Source organism: Schistocerca piceifrons, chromosome 3 (genome assembly GCF_021461385.2).
Source record: "Schistocerca piceifrons isolate TAMUIC-IGC-003096 chromosome 3, iqSchPice1.1, whole genome shotgun sequence".
In the NCBI taxonomy this organism is placed as follows: Eukaryota; Metazoa; Arthropoda; class Insecta; order Orthoptera; family Acrididae; genus Schistocerca; species Schistocerca piceifrons.
In genome coordinates, this window is record NC_060140.1 from 847307981 (window position 1) to 847324314 (window position 16334).

At 36.0% G+C, this 16334-nt stretch overlaps 1 protein-coding gene across 1 annotated transcript in view; it reads left to right on the forward strand.

Moving 5' to 3' along the window:
- Nucleotides 1-16334, forward strand: part of LOC124789920 (serine/threonine-protein phosphatase 6 regulatory ankyrin repeat subunit B-like) — a 365119-nt gene that overhangs the window by 193347 nt on the left and 155438 nt on the right. The window contains exons 8-9 of the mRNA XM_047257440.1: nt 2791-2895; nt 2997-3077. Of these exons, the coding sequence (XP_047113396.1) occupies nt 2791-2895; nt 2997-3077 (186 nt within the window). The remainder of the gene's footprint in view (nt 1-2790; nt 2896-2996; nt 3078-16334) is intronic.

The following is a 16334-nucleotide window of genomic DNA, read 5'->3' on the forward strand; positions in this document are numbered from 1 at the left end:
CAGGCCACAGCAGACTTCTGCCTCAGAAGGCAACCATTCAAACCCAGGGCAGTGCAGCTGCTCATCCTCCTGCATGGTGCAGGCACTCCCACTCACAGTGGAGAGTTCCACTTCTGATGGCTTGCTTCCCCTGTAAGAATTGTTGTGGGCTTTTGTGCCCCTGACACACCTTGCTGCCTCCAGCTGTGGTGTGCTCAGTCGGTGCACGTGCCACCACACAGTTGCTAACTGTCAGCACTTCTCTAGCCACTTACCTCAGAGCTAGCCTCTGGCTGACTGCAGGTCTCAGCTGTCCACCATCTGCTACCTACCCTACAGGCCAGAGGGGGCATGCTTGCTTCAGAGCAGCACTATGAATGTTGTAGAATTAAGCTGAATAAAAATTTTGACTGTTGATGCTATTTACATGTGTTCCAAATGACCAACATCTTGACAATAATCCGCCACTGCTATCCATCCTTGCCCCCAAAGATGCCATCCGCCCTTAGCCATACATTGCAAATATAATTTTGAAAATCAGCAAAGTCTTTCAAACTCATGAACCTTTCTTATCACACAACACTATGTTCTTGCTGTTACTACTGCATAACAAGGCTCATGGCTTTCTCTTCCTTCCTTCTTCCATTCTTTTCCACACTGTAAAGCATGTTGCATCTTTTCTTATTTGGTAAACATTCAATGTTCTTGGGGCAGTCATAGACATTTTGTTTTGTCACTTCCCAACTAGTTCTTGTTTTCCTCTTCTTTTGTCACCATGCATTCCTCATGTTTATGCTGCTTCCCCAGTAGTTTGATACACTTACTAACTTCAGCTTGATTTAAATCTGTTTTTCTTCCAACCATCATTCTGCCTGGAATGCTGTGTCAGAATCTGCACAACCCTTTACTGTCATTCCTACATGCATCTAGTACTCAACTGTATACATCTATCTCCCTTTAGTTTCCTTGATTCAAAACTGATCATTTCCTGTTACTTCCAGCTGGTAGGCCAGCATATTTTGAAGTTCATAAAAAATTTGATGGGGTGGATCATACCTCTCAAATAAATGTTGTTAGATCAATTTAAGTGAGAATGAAACCCTAATACTACGGTGCCACTGAGTAAGCTACTTAACTCTGTCTTTAATTTGTTCCAGTGTATTCCTATACAGCTTCTTTGATGTTGTTACTGTTCTTGGTTATTTAATGATTATAGAGTTCATACCATTTCTTGTGTGTTTCCTTTACAGTCTTCTCAATTTTGGTAACATCATTATACACCAATGGTATGTCATCATGCACTACTTCTACATTTTCTTTGTTATGTAAACCTGTGCTCTCTTGGATATATTCCCCACTATCTGCAGCTGCACCTATTTTTGGTTTGCATTGTGTACTGCATCAAGTTCAGATATTTTTTCCCATTTATTTGTTCCTAATTCTTTGCATTTTGTTATACAGGGTGATACAAAAAGAATACCACAACTTTAGGAATTTAAAACTCTGCAACGACAAAAGGCAGAGCTAAGCACTATCTGTCGGCGAATTAAGGGTGCTATAAAGTTTCATTTAGTTGTACTTTTGTTCGCTTGAGGCGCTGTTGACTAGGCGTCAGCGTCAGTTGATGCTAAGATGGCGACCGCTCAACAGAAAGCTTTTTGTGTTATTGAGTACGGCAGAAGTGAATCGACGACAGTTGTTCAGCATGCATTTCGAACGAAGTATGATGTTAAACCTCCTGATAGGTGGTGTATTAAACGTTGGTATCAACAGTTTACAGAGAATGGGTGTTTGTGCAAAGGGAAAAGTTCTGGACGGCCGAGAATGAGTGATGAAAATGTAGCACGCATCCAGCAAGCATTTGTTCGCAGCCCAGGAAAATCGACTCGCAGAGCTAGCAGAGAGCTACCTCTCCCACCCACCATTGATGATTTGAAATGAGAAATAACAGCAGCTATCCAAACTGTTACGCCTGATATGCTACAGAGAGTGTGGAACGAGTTGGAGTATCGGGTTGATATTGCTCGTGTGTCTGGAGGGGGCCATATTGAACATCTCTGAACTTGTTTTTGAGTGAAAAAAAACCTTTTTAAATACTCTTTGTAATGATGTATAACAGAAGGTTATATTATGTTTCTTTCATTAAATACACATTTTTAAAGTTGTGGTATTCTTTTTGAATCACCCTGTACATTCTTCTGGCTTACAGAGTGTTGACACAATAATTTATTTTATATCTTCGTTTTTGCTTAGCCATTGCTCTTCCTGTTCTCTTTCCTCCTTCAACCATTGTGCCTCCTGTTCTTTCATTAATTCTGTAAGTTCCTCCTTTCATTCTCTCTCCTCCTTTAACCAGTTCTTTAATTAAATATTTTGTAAATGCTTTAAAGACTTCCATTTGTTGCTTTATTCCTTTTGTTATTCAATTCATGATTTCATAGCCCTGTTCTGATGACCTACAAGTGACCCTGAACGAGGCATACAACCACATAAGATATCCGCTGATTTCCCCCCTTGTTCCATTTTGTTGTCATATTGGTTCCTATTCATCCCACTAAATACTTCTCTTATTTCAGCCATAATAATTAATTTGCAATAGTTTAAGCCTAAAAATAACCATTCAGTTTCAGGAGATATGTAAGTCCAGTTCCAACACATAGTCTGGCGTTCTCTATTGTATTGAAAACTCCTGACTTTCATGTAGCATCTCCTGACTCTTAAATTTGGTAGAGAATGTACTGTTGCTGGATTCAGTGTCTGAATGATGTTAACAAATACTGATTTTGATTTCTGCTTCTTCTTATTTTGCAGTTAATAAGCAGAATGCTTGCTGAAGGGGCAGATATAAATGGTAGATACAGAGGTCTATATGAAGACCCACCATCAAGAGAGAAAGGCCACACTATAAAATGCTTAGTAAGTCTAAGCTCCAAGTAATTTATAAAATTTCATGTATAATCAGTTCATCTGCTCTAGTGAAACACAGCATTTTTATGCTATGTTATTCTTTTTTACAGGGATGCTTTGATTCAGAACTTGAAGTACATGCTAGTATCTCAGGACAATCTCCTATATTTGAAGCTCTTCACTCCGAAAAAGTAAGGAAGCTCTTTCTTGACTTTGTGAAAGTACTGCCCTTAGAGTGCCTCAATTAATATCCTCTTTCGTGGTCTGTTGATGATTTTTGAATTTAAAAAAAAAACTTTTTTTAGGTGGTTGGAACATTAAGGCAACTCTTAAGATGTGTCAAATGCTTACCCCAGATATATATTTTCAACACTTTCCCCCAGATTATGGACTAAGTTATGAACAACCCTATCGATTTTGAGATGATGATAAATGTGTAAAAATTTATGGATTTTTGTATGTACTTGTCTGGATTTTTCCTTAGTTATTCCCAGAATCAAATTTCCAATTTTAAAACTAAAATGTTTTTTTTTTCACTGCTCTCTAATCCTTGATCTTTATTTGTTATAACTTTTCCTCTTCTATTACTTTGTTAGGATGTGTTTTGGGAATGTTTGTGACCATTCATTTTCACCGTGGCTTCCAAACATAAGTTCTGGTTGAGTGTAATTTTTTGATGAATTGATTACTGGTTCATGATTTGTTTTATGTCATACAATAATTAAACCACTTACTCCCCTTCTTTGTTACATATAACCTCACAAGCCAATGTAGTTCTAAAAAGACATTCCACTTGATCGGCTTTTGAATGGAATTTCAAGCCAAAGGCTTATTTGATGCTAATCACATGCAGAAAGTTTCTCCATTTTACACATATAAACTGCTACCAGCAACTGAAAGCATTGCTACTAGCTTTCCTATTTCCTTAAAGTAATTTGCTCTGGTGTGTTTAATGAAGAAGTACTGATCTTCCTTTTCACAGCAGTTCCACTTGCCAGTGCACATTGCATGTGGGCAGATTGAACGCTTGATGTTGCTTGATATCAATTTTTCATTTACAGCTGTGGATAATACCTGACTTCTCTTCAAAATTAACAGTATATTTTTTTACCTTGTCACAGTAATTTTTAGATCAGTGTAGAACACTTCTAGCAAGCAATTTGATTCATAATCTTGTCAGAAATAGCAACTTGAAAGTTTTATTTAGCCTTTCCTTTAGTAAGTATCTCCTGTGATGCCCCTTTCTTGGTGTCTACCACTTTCAATTGGACTTGGCAACAGACTTTATCATGTCCTGTAGTGGATTTATCAAGTCAGTTTCTGTCTCTTCTTTTTGCCCATGGCAAATAAACTGCCCCTTTGCAAAATGTATTCTTCTCAAAGGCCTGCACCAAGAATCAAATTAATATCTCAGTCCTTGGTAAAGATGAAGGAATGCTCCATGCAACTTACTCCAGTTCCAGATTGTAACCTAGCTTTTAATTTTACTGCTCTTGCCTCATTATTCACCCCCCCCCCCCCCCCCACCTTAACAAGTTCAGGAAAAATCACACTAAGTTCTGCTCGTGTGCTTGTCATACTGGTACTGGTATTGAAGTTTTTCTTTACTCTTATCCATCATCTCTTGGAGTTAAATGTTTCTACTCTCAGTTCCTTATCATCATAGTGAATTAAATCAATATTCTGTTCATGGCCCATATCTGTTTTCTGGACTAATACCATGGATATTTTCGCAACCTCTTTCAGTTTTCATTATGTTCATTTTCATGTGGGGTTTGAGAATTATCTAATGGATTGCTGTCCAATCATTGTTGTTGTTGGTACATCTGAATACTGCATTGTGGGCATTTTGGATAACTGTCTGGTCCTTGGTTGTTCCAGTGTCCTGGATGATATCTATTTTGACTCTTCTTATTATGTCAGTTTTACCTTTAGAAACCATTCCCATTCTGCGTGTTATTGTTATATTGGAAATGAAATCTTGGAAGACACTTATTAATGTAAGGCTTTGTGTCATTCTGTCACATGTGAAATTTCTCTATTGCTTGCTTTGAATTTCCACTTCTGTCTGCTTATACATATATTCTGCTGTGTACTCACATGATGATCATCTTCCAAGAGGTCCATACTGCGTACTGTCGAGAACTGACAAAAGTGCATCTATGACTTGATCGCATACCACTGTGTGAAGTTCTTCTGTGGAAATTATGTGCCCCTCCCCCCCTTCTTTCTCCATTGCTGTGCTGAGATTAGATTTACTTTCATTCCAATTGATTCATAGTGAGGAGATCCTACAGGATGTAGAATATGTCAGAAAAAAAAAAACATGACAAATGTTTACAACTAAAACAAATAAGCTAATGTACCTACATTCCACAGGTCCCAAGTGGAATGATAACTTTTTTCCTTTCTTTTCTTTTTTTCTTTTTCTTTCTTATTTTTTTAAATAAACACTATATGAAAGGATCATTTTACAACACTCATTTACTAAGATTGCATTAATGCACTGAATTTAAAATTTAAATTTTTTTTATTTATTTATAAGGTAATAAACATATAATAGAACTACTAGAATACTTATAAACAGTGAACACATTACTGCACTGATGGTGCAGAAGTAGTTAGATTGTATATATCACACTATCACACACACACACACACACACACACACACACACACACACACACACACACACACACACACAAAATCTCTTAAGTGCAGAACAGTCTACAACTAAAAATGGAAATGATCCAAAGACCAATTACGAAGGTGTTTTTATTCATTCTGGAACGAATTCAATACGAAGCAGCAGTCAGGGAGAAATTGTAAGTGAGACGAGAAACATCATTCTTTCAGTCAAAGCATTGTACACAAACTCAAGACTGGTTATAAGTGAAATTCTGCACAGAAGGTCAGTAAGCAGTTCTTATATAAGCAACATAAACAGTGCTATCAGGGAACAGTGCGATGAACTTGGGACAATATTCGTTGACCCAACAAATTTTTAAGTGACAAATGCTTAGGAAAGGATGGCGTGCATTTAAACAGACTAGGCTCAATGAATTTCAGTAAAATGGTTACAGACATCTGTAAAATCATCAAGAACAAGGGAAACTGATACCGTGTGGAGGGGGTGAAAATTCAAAAGTGAAATTGAAAATAAAAAATATCGTCCAGGCAGAAATTCCAATATAAATATAAGTACTAAGGATAGCAAGTTTCAGAACTTGTGTTTAACTCCAAACCTGATGGTATTTCATCAAAATGTACAATCCCTATCCAACAAAGTAAACGAATTTCAAATTTTGTTGGAAAGTGACATGAAAAACACCTCTGTATTACGTTTTACTGAACATTGGCTCGACAAAGAGAAACTTCATATGCTATGCATTCCAAATTTTGTATTGGGTAGTTATTTTTGTCGTAAATTGTATAAACATGGTGGTAGTTGCATTTATGTTAAAAATAGCATAAATTTTAAATGTATGCCGTATGTAGAAAAATTATCCATAGAGAAAGATATTGAGGTAAATGGAATTGAAATCACAGACGAAAAAATTGCTATAATTTGTCTATACAGGGCGCCAACTGGCAATATTAACATTATGTTAAAGAACCTTGAAAATATCTTACACAAGACTACACAAAAAAATAGAAAACTAATTATATGTGGGGCTTTCAACATTGACTTTGCAAGTGAGTCTAATCAAAAAACTGCTTTACTGAACCTCTTAGCAACTTTCAATTTAAAGGCTACTATAGAAACACCAACACACATCACAGAAACCTCAGCCACAATCCTTGATCAAATATTTACAAATGTGCCCTTGAAACATACAGCACAAACCCACAATACAGGCTTTGAGGACCACACAGCCCAAGAAATTAGTATAAAATTAGGAAAACCGCTTAGTTCAACTGAATGTCTAACTGCTACATCTAGGAAATATAATGACCAGAATATACAACATTTTCTTAACTATCTGCGTAAAGAAACTTGGGAAGACATCTATGAATATGAAAGTACAAATTATAAGTTCAATAAATTCCTAAATAGTTTTACCTATTATTTTGAACTTTGCTTTCCACTCCATAAAAAGACAGTCACAAAAAAGGATCTGAAATAAAATGGGTCACAACAGGGATACAAATATCTGTGAAGAAAAAGAGACTACTGCATGAAATATCTGGACAGCACACCACATCCACAGAATTTGATTCCTATTTTAAGAATTACAAAAAGATTTTAACTAAAGTCATAAAAGAAGCAAAAAAATGCCAAATAGTCCCTTCATAGCAAATGCACAAAATAAAATGAAAGCCATATGGGAGATTGTAAGGCATGAAACAGGGGTAAAATGGAGAGAATACCATAATATCAAACTGAATGAAAACACTTCTGTAATATCTGATCCCCAGAAGATAGCAAATAATTTTAACTCATATTTCTCTGAGGCAGCTGAGATTCTGGTGAAGCAAAACTTTCCAAATGCTGTCACTGCAAATCAGATTAAAACTATCCCTAGTAACGAGTCTCTCTTCCTACACCCAACAGATGAACAGGAAATGCTAAATACAATAGGGGAGCTAAAATCAAAATTTTCCTCTGGTACTGACAACATACCAGTCAATATCATTAAAAAATGTGCACCCTTAGTAGTTAAGCCCATGATAGACATATGCAATAGTTCACTTTCTAAGGGAATCTTCCCAGAAAGGCTAAAAATAGCTAAAGTGAAGCCATTGTTCAAAAAGGGTGAAAAAACAGATATAACAAATTATAGGCCAGTCTCTCTAGTATCTGTTTTTTCTAAAATAATTGATAAAATCTTTTCTAAAAGACTCATAGATTTCATTGAAAAAAATAAACTTTTCTCAGCTACACAGCATGGTTTCTGAAAATGTAAATCCACTGAGACAGCTATTTTCGATTTCTTAAATGAAGCTTTAAATGCATTAGATAAAAAAGAACACATAGCAGCAATATTCCTAGATCTTTCAAAAGCATTTGACATCATTAACCATGGTCTTTTGCTTAGAAAGCTAGAAAATGTTGGTGTCAGAGGCCCAGCCTATGAATGGGTGAAGTCATATCTACAAAACAGACACCAATTAGTTGAAGTCTTGTACAAAGAAGGAAAAAATTTAACTTCCTATCAATCAGAAAAACAGTGTGTTAAATACGGTGTGCCACAGGGTTCCGTGCTGGGACCAATCCTGTTCTTGCTGTTTGTAAATGACCTGGAATCATCCAGCCCTAACTACAAGTACATTAAATATGCCGATGATACAAATATACTTATTAAAGGAAAGACCCAAGAAGAGCTCCAAAATGAAATAAAAAAGAGCACTACACATGTATCAAAATGGTTCACAATGAACAACTTAATAATGAACACACATAAGACAAACACTATGCATCTACACACAGTGCAGAATAAACAGCCTTTAACTGCAGCCATAGAACTGTTAGGCAAAAGACTTGAAATTGTAAATAGCACCAAATTTTTGGGAGTTTGGATCCAAGATGACCTAAGATGGCAGAAACACATACAACACCTATGTAGTAAATAAAATACAATTTGTTATAGTATAAAAATTCTTGCTGGATGCACATCTATGCAAGCCATAAAAAATGTGTACTATGCCCAAGCAGAATCATTACTAAGATATGGTTTAATTTGCTGGGGAAATTCACCACCCAGCAAAAGCTGTTTTATTGCACAAAATAGAATTATAAGAGCCATGGAAGGCTTAGCGCCTCGATCTTCATGCAAACCCTCATTTAAAAAGCTTCATATTCTTCCATTACCACGCCTATATATCCTAAAAACAATAATGTTTATAAGGAAAATCGTAGATGGAAATAACAAGATTGCTCCAAAAAAAAACAAAATATACATTCATACAACACAAGAAATAATCAAGATTTACATACACAGTTTTCACATACAACACTAAAACAAAAAGGACCCTTACAAGCAGGAAAAAAAACTGTATAACAAACTACCTAAAGAAATTAAGGCAATAACTGGCATGCATAAATTCAGAACTGCAGTGAATGACTACTTGCTACAGAATTGTTACTATAGTGTTGATGAATTTTTATCTACAATGTAAATATGTGAAAATTTTAAATAGTTTATACAACTAAGGCCAAAATGAGAAACGTGTACATCAGATTTATTTGTGTATTATGTGGTCTATTGCATATATGTGTGTGTCTGTGTAATCAAGGCCAAAAGTATGAAATGTGTGCGTGTAAAATTTATTTGTGAAATGTTATTCCCATATTTTAGAGTTATATTGCTATATACTGAAAACCATACAACAGCTTTTTTCTGTTAAACTTTATTGCAAATTATTTGACTTGTCCTATATCATTATGTACCACTGTACAGTGTATGATTCACAGGACCAATAAATATACACTACAATATAATACACGCAAAATCAGTTGGTTCTACTGAGAAATTCATCAGTGGATTAGAAGGAGTTGCCCACCAATAAATCCTTTACGTTTATTTTACTTTATTTTATTTATTTATTTATTTATTGTTCCATGGGACCAAATTAAGGAGAGGTCTCCATGGTCATTGAATGAGTCAATACATGAAATTATAACACAATAGTAGAAACAGATAAAATGAAATATAACAAACATATTCAGATGACAGGTCGTAAGTTTAAATAAAGAAAATCAACAATGTAATACTGGAATTTGCTTAATTTTTCAGCTCTTCCAGGAGCTCCTTGACAGAATAGAAGGAGTGAGCCATGAGGAAACTCTTCAGTTTAGACTTAAAAGTTTTTGGGCTACTGCTAAGATTTTTGAGTTCTTGTGGTAGCTTATTGAAAATCGATGCAGCAGAATACTGCACTCCTTTCTACACAAGAGTCAATGAAGTGCATTCCACATGCAGATTTGATTTCTGCCTAGTATTAACTGACTGAAAGCTGCTAACTCTTGGGAATAAGCTAATATTGCTAACAACAAATGACATTAAAGAAAATATATACTGTGAGGGCAATGTCAGAATTCCCAGACTATTGAATAGGGATCGACAAGAGGTTCTCGTACTTACACCACATATAGCTCGAACAGCCCGCTTTGGAGCCAAAAATACCCGTTTTGAATCAGATGAATTACACCAAAAAATAATACCATATGACACAAGCGTATGAAAATACGTGAAATAGTCTACTTTTTGTATTGAGCTGTCACTTATTTCAGATACCGTTGTAATGGTAAATAAAACAGCATTTAGTTTCTGAACAAGATCCTGGACATGGGCTTTCTACAACAACTTACTATCTATCTGAAAGCCTAGGAACTTGAACTGTTATGTCTCACTTATAATATGCCCATTCTGTCTGATCAAAATATCGGTTCTTGTTGAATTGTGAGTATAAACTGTAAAAACTGAGTCTTATTCTAATTTAGCATCAAATTATTTTCCACAAGCCATGAACTTATATCATGAACTACATTATTTGATACTGTTTGAATATTACACACAAGATCCTTTACTACCAAGCTGGTGTCATCAAGCAAACAGAAATATTTTTGAATCACCTGTAATACTAGAAGGCATATCATTTATATAAATAAGAACCAGCAGTGGCCCCAGCGCCGACCCTTGGGGAACGCCCCACTTAACAGTGCCCCATTGGGACTGAACATCACTATCACTCTCAATATTGCGGAGAATTACTTTCTGCTTTCTGTTCTTAAAATAAGAGGCGAACTAATTGTAAGCTACTCCCCTTACTCCATAATGGTACAACTTCTACAGTAATATTTTGTGGTCAACACAGTCAAAAGCCTTCATTAAATCAAAGAAAACACCTAGCATTTGCATCCATCCAAAACCTCACAGAGAAAAGAGAATATAGCATTTTCAGTTGTTAAACTATTTCTGAAACCAAACTGTACATTTGACAGCAAATTATGTGAATTTAAATGCTCCTGTCACCTTGTATATACAACCTTCTCGATAACTTTAGCAAACACCAATGGCATAGAAATAGGTCTAAAATTGTCAACATTATCCCTGTCTCTCGTTTTATAAAGTGGCTTCACTACCGAGTACTTTAATTGGTCAGGAAACCGACCACTCCTAAAGGAAAAGTTACATATATGACTAAGTACTGGGCTAACATACATAGAACAATACTTCAGTATTCTGCTAGATACCCCATCATATCCTTGAGAGTTCTTGGTCTTTAGTGATTTAATTATTAACTCAATCTCCCTCTTGTCAGTATCATGGAGGAGCATTTCGTGTAACAGTCTCGGAACACTTTTTTCTACGAGCGCTATATGATTCCCTGTTGGGACTAGGTTTCTATTTAGTTCACCTGGAATATTCAGAAAGTGATTATTAAATCTGTACATACATGCAACTTATCAGTAACATGGACATTCCCACTATGCACTGATTCTATATCCTCGACCTGTCTCTGCAGACCAGCCACTTCCTTTACGACTGACCATATGGTTTTAATTTTATTCTGAGACTTAGCTATTCTATCTGCATACCACATACTTTTTGCCTTCCTAATAACATTTTAAGCACCTTACAATACTGTTTGTGATGGGCTGCTGCATTTAGATTTTGACTGTTTCTAACGTTTTGATATAATTGCCACTTTGTTCTACTAGATATTCTTATCCCTCTAGTCAGCCACCCAGGCTGCCTGTTTATGCTGGTACCCTGTTTTGAACACTCTAATGGAAAGCAACTTTCAAAGAGCATGAGAAAAGTCTTGAGGAAAGCATTATATTTATCGTCTACTGTATCAGCACTATAAACATTTTGCCACTCTTATTCCTTGATAAGGTTTACAAAGGTCTCTACAGGAACTGGATCAGCTTTCCTAAACAGTTGATAACTATATTTAATGTGTGTTGCAGCACAAAAATCTTTTAGAGTTAAAATTTGTGCATCATGATCTGAAAGGCCATTCACCATTTTGCTAACAGAATGCCCTTCTAGTAATGAGGAATGAACAAAAATGTTGTCTTTGGTTGTTCTACTGTTCCCTTGCACTCTCGTTGGAAAGAATATGATTTGCATAAATTATATGAATTAAGGAGGTCTACCAGCATCCTTTTCCTTGCACAATCACTTATAGAATTAATATTGAAGTCACTACATATAACTAACTTTTTATATTTCCTATAAAGTGAACCAAGAAGCTCCTCTGAAATCGGAGTCTGGGGATCTATACATAACAACAGTTAGAAGTTTAGCTCCACTAAATGTAACCACATCTGCACAACATTGAAACACCTTTTCAGTGCAGTACTTTGAAACATCAAATGACTCAAATGGGATGCCGTTTTTCGCATACATGGCTACGCCCCCACACTGCAAAGAGCTCCTACAAAAGCTGCCAGCCAACCTGTATCCTGGTAAAGGAAGCCTCTGAATTATCTCCTTATTTAAGAAGTGTTCAGATATACCAATAATTTCAGAGGCAACATCTATAAGCAGTTCACTAACTTTATCTCTAATACCTTGTATATTTTGATGAAATATACTAATTCCCTCATTACTCAGATACCTAATCTTTGTCAAAAGTGGTTCCTTTGTTAGAGAAACTTCCCTTAGGCAGGAATACCTATCAGCTGACTTCAGTCTAAAAAAGGTGCATCTCTAACACCCACTACTGCAGGAATTTTCCCATGAGTGATCCCACCACCCCCACCTATGCTGTCACCTATAAGCTTTGCCAACCTCCCCTTCCCATACCTGTTGAGGTGCAGGCCATGTCTAGTGAAACCCGTCCTGCTGATAGACTCCACCGACACCACTGAAATGTGACCCATGCCTTCTGTCATCAGCGCATCCCTAAGTCTCATGTTATTACGCCTGACGGCTGTATTAAGATGAGGCTAATTGTGACGCTGAAACAGTTCCATGAAATGCACATTCATGTTGCCAGTCTGAGTGGCTGTCTTTTCCAGATCACCATCTATGTCATACTCTTCATTCATTCTCTTAAACTGAATTTCATTGGTTGTTAAGCTTTTTATGGCTGCTGATAAGTTATTGAAAATGTGTGTTCCTAAATAATGCACCCCTTTTTGTACAAGAGTAAGTGACTTTAAAACCTTGTGAATATTATTCTTATTTCTAGTATTGATTCCATGAACTGAGCTGTTAGTTTGAAGAAGTGATATATTTTTAATGACAAATTTCATTAAGCAATAAATATATTGGGAAGCAGTAGTTAGTATCCCTAGTTCCCTAACCAGGCCTGTGCAGGATGTTCTTGAGTTCTCACCACATATAACTCAATTGCATGTTTTTTTGCCTGGAAAACATTAGCTTGGGTTGATGAATCACCACAAAAAATAATCCCATATGACATGGAGTGAAAGTAAGTATAGTATGCCAGATTTTTCATTTTTATATCCCCTATGTCTGACAGAATTTACATTGCAAATAGAGATTTGTTTAGACATTTCAGCAGTTCTATGGTGTACTCCTCCCAACTGAATTTAGCATCAAGCTGTAATCCCAAGAATTTAACACTGTCGACTTCTTCTATCTGCTTGTCATCATATATTAGGTATATACTCGTGAGACACCCCTTACGAGTTCTGACCTGCATGTAGTGTGTTTTTTACAAAGTTTAGTGACAAAGAATTGGCTAGGAACCAGTGATTAATGTCCACAAATATTTTATGACCTGATCTTTCTAAGACTGTACTTGATTTGCTATTTATTGCAATATTTGTATCATTAGCAAACAAAACAAACTTGGTGTCTGTTAGTGTTATTGATGGAAGATATTTGATATACACAAGAAAAAGTAAGAGCCATAAGATGGGATCTTGCGGGACCCCACATGTAATTAGTTCCATGTTAGATGATGCCTGATCGCTTAATACGTGTCTCTTTCCTAAGAACACCCTTTGTTTCCTGCCAGAGATATAAGATTTGAACCATTTTGGCAGCTTTTCCTGTTGCACCATAATATTCTAATTTACTTAAAAGGATGTTGTGATATGGATGGTTGAAAGCCTTTGACAGATCACAAAATATACCAGTTGGTTGCAATTTTTTGTCTGATGAATTAAGTTCATTTTCATTGTAAGTGTAGCATTCTCAGTATCAGAGCCCTTTAGAAATCCAAACTGTGACTTTGACAGAATGTTATATGTGATAAGATGGTTATAAAACTGATTGTACATTACCTTTTCTAAAATTTTTGAGAATGCTGGCAAAAGTGAGATTAGACAGAAATTTGATGCTATTTCTTTATCTCCCTTCTTAAACAGTGGCTTAACTTCAGCATATTTCAACCATTCAGGAAATATTCCACTGATAAACGACTGGTTACACAGATGGCTTAATATGTTACTTAACTCAGAATCACATTCTTTAATTAACTTTGTTGATATTTCATCATATCCACTAGATGTTTTTGATTTTAAAGATTTTGTGATGGGAATTACTTCTGCTGGGGTAGTGAGGATCAAATTCAAATTATGGAAGATACTTGAAATGTCTGGTCTGACGTACCCCATGGCAGCATCTACAGAACATGACAACCCCATCTTTTCAGTAACAGTTATAAAATGTTTGCTAAAAAGTCTGCAACACTATACACATCTGTCACCAATGTATCATTTACTCTTAATACTATTTGCCCTCTTCATGTCTGGTTCTACCAGTCTCCTCCTTCACTATATCCCATATTGTCTTTATTTTGTTATCTGATATGACTATTTCTTACTTGTAAGATATTTGCTTTGATGTCCATATTACAGTCTTTAATATTTTGCAGTATTTCTTGTAATGTGCTGTAGCATCAACATCAGAACTGTTTCAGACTGACAGATACAGTTTTCTTTTTGTTTTACAAGATACCTCTATTCCTTGAGTAATCCATGGCTTTTCTGTAGACTTTTCTCTAACCTTGGTTAGTTTTGCGGGAAAACAATGTTCAAATAAGGTAAGCACTTTATTAGCAAAAGTGTTATATTTTTCATTCATGCCATGAGCACTGTAAACATCACTCCAGTGAGTGTCTCTGAGGAGAGTCCTAAAATAATCAATTTTTGGCTTATTGATTACCCTCTTGAGTTCAGATTTAACAGATTTTATATCCTGCTCAGTATTAACATTTAACAGAGCAAACTGCATGTCATGGTCTGAGAGGCCATTGACTGTTGGTTTTATAATATAATTTTGTTCATTGGGCTTTTCTATAAAGATATTATCAATGACTGTTTGTGAGCAATTGGCTACCCTAGTTAAGAATTTTACAGTGGGAATTAAGTTGAATGATAGTATTACTAATTCAAATAAGTTCTTATTGGGAGAGTCTTTAAGGAAATCTACAGTGAAGTCACCAGCAACCATTATTTCTTTGTTTTTAATTGTTAAATGCGCCAGTAGAGCTTCAAGGTGGTTTATGAACAGATGTTACCTGCAGGTGCTCGATATACACTTAATATTGTGAAGGATTTTGTATAAAATTCTACTTCTGTTGCACGTGCTTCCATATGCTGTTCTAGACAAAATTTATGAATGTCTTTGTTCTTAAATTTATGACAGTTCCTGATGAATGTGGCGACTCCTCCTTTCTCCATTTCTGCTCTACAAAAGTGAGATGCTAACCTAAATCCTGTAACACTTAAAAGTTCTATACCAGTGGTCATATGATGTTCAGAGAGGCATATTATGTCAGCTGGGTTTGAGGACTTTAATTCATCTATGCAGGTAATTAATTCATTAATTTTATTTTTCAGTCCTTGAATATTTTGATGCAATGAAGATAGTTGACAGTTAACATTGACTGAGTTAAAATTGGGTAGAGTTGAAATTTCTGCTGATTGTTGAAAATTCTTAATCAACAGCTGTTTATGCTGATATACTAAGCTAGACTTAGGTATTTTGGTTTCTTTCTCAAACTGAAGGTTTGTCTCAATCCTAACCTCTTTTAAAAGTTGGTTTCTTTCTTCATCCCTACCCTAAAAAAGGGTCTTTTCTGAACCCTGTAACCACGGGTATTTTATCACTCATGACAGTGCCTCCCCCCTTTAACTTTCCTGCTCTTTTCCCAGCCAATTTGCCCTTCCCTTTTCTGTTGAGGCGAAGACCATGCCACCTATTGAGAGACTCAACAGGAACCATACCAATGTGTGACCCTGCATCCAACAAAGCTGCTGTTCTGACTCCAAAATAACTCTCTTGACAGAAGAGTTCAAATGAGGTTGGTCATGGCACCCAAGAACATATACAAATTAAACACTAGTATGCTTCGATGCTGATGCAGTCTTTGCCAGGCCACACTCTATACTGTGCCAAGGATCTTTGACAATACTATTACCTGGCCCACCCACTATAACCACAGTGTCTTCCTTAGTGAAATATTTGCAAATTGATCCTAAACCCTCTGTCACCAGCTCTAGACCAGCACTAGGTTTA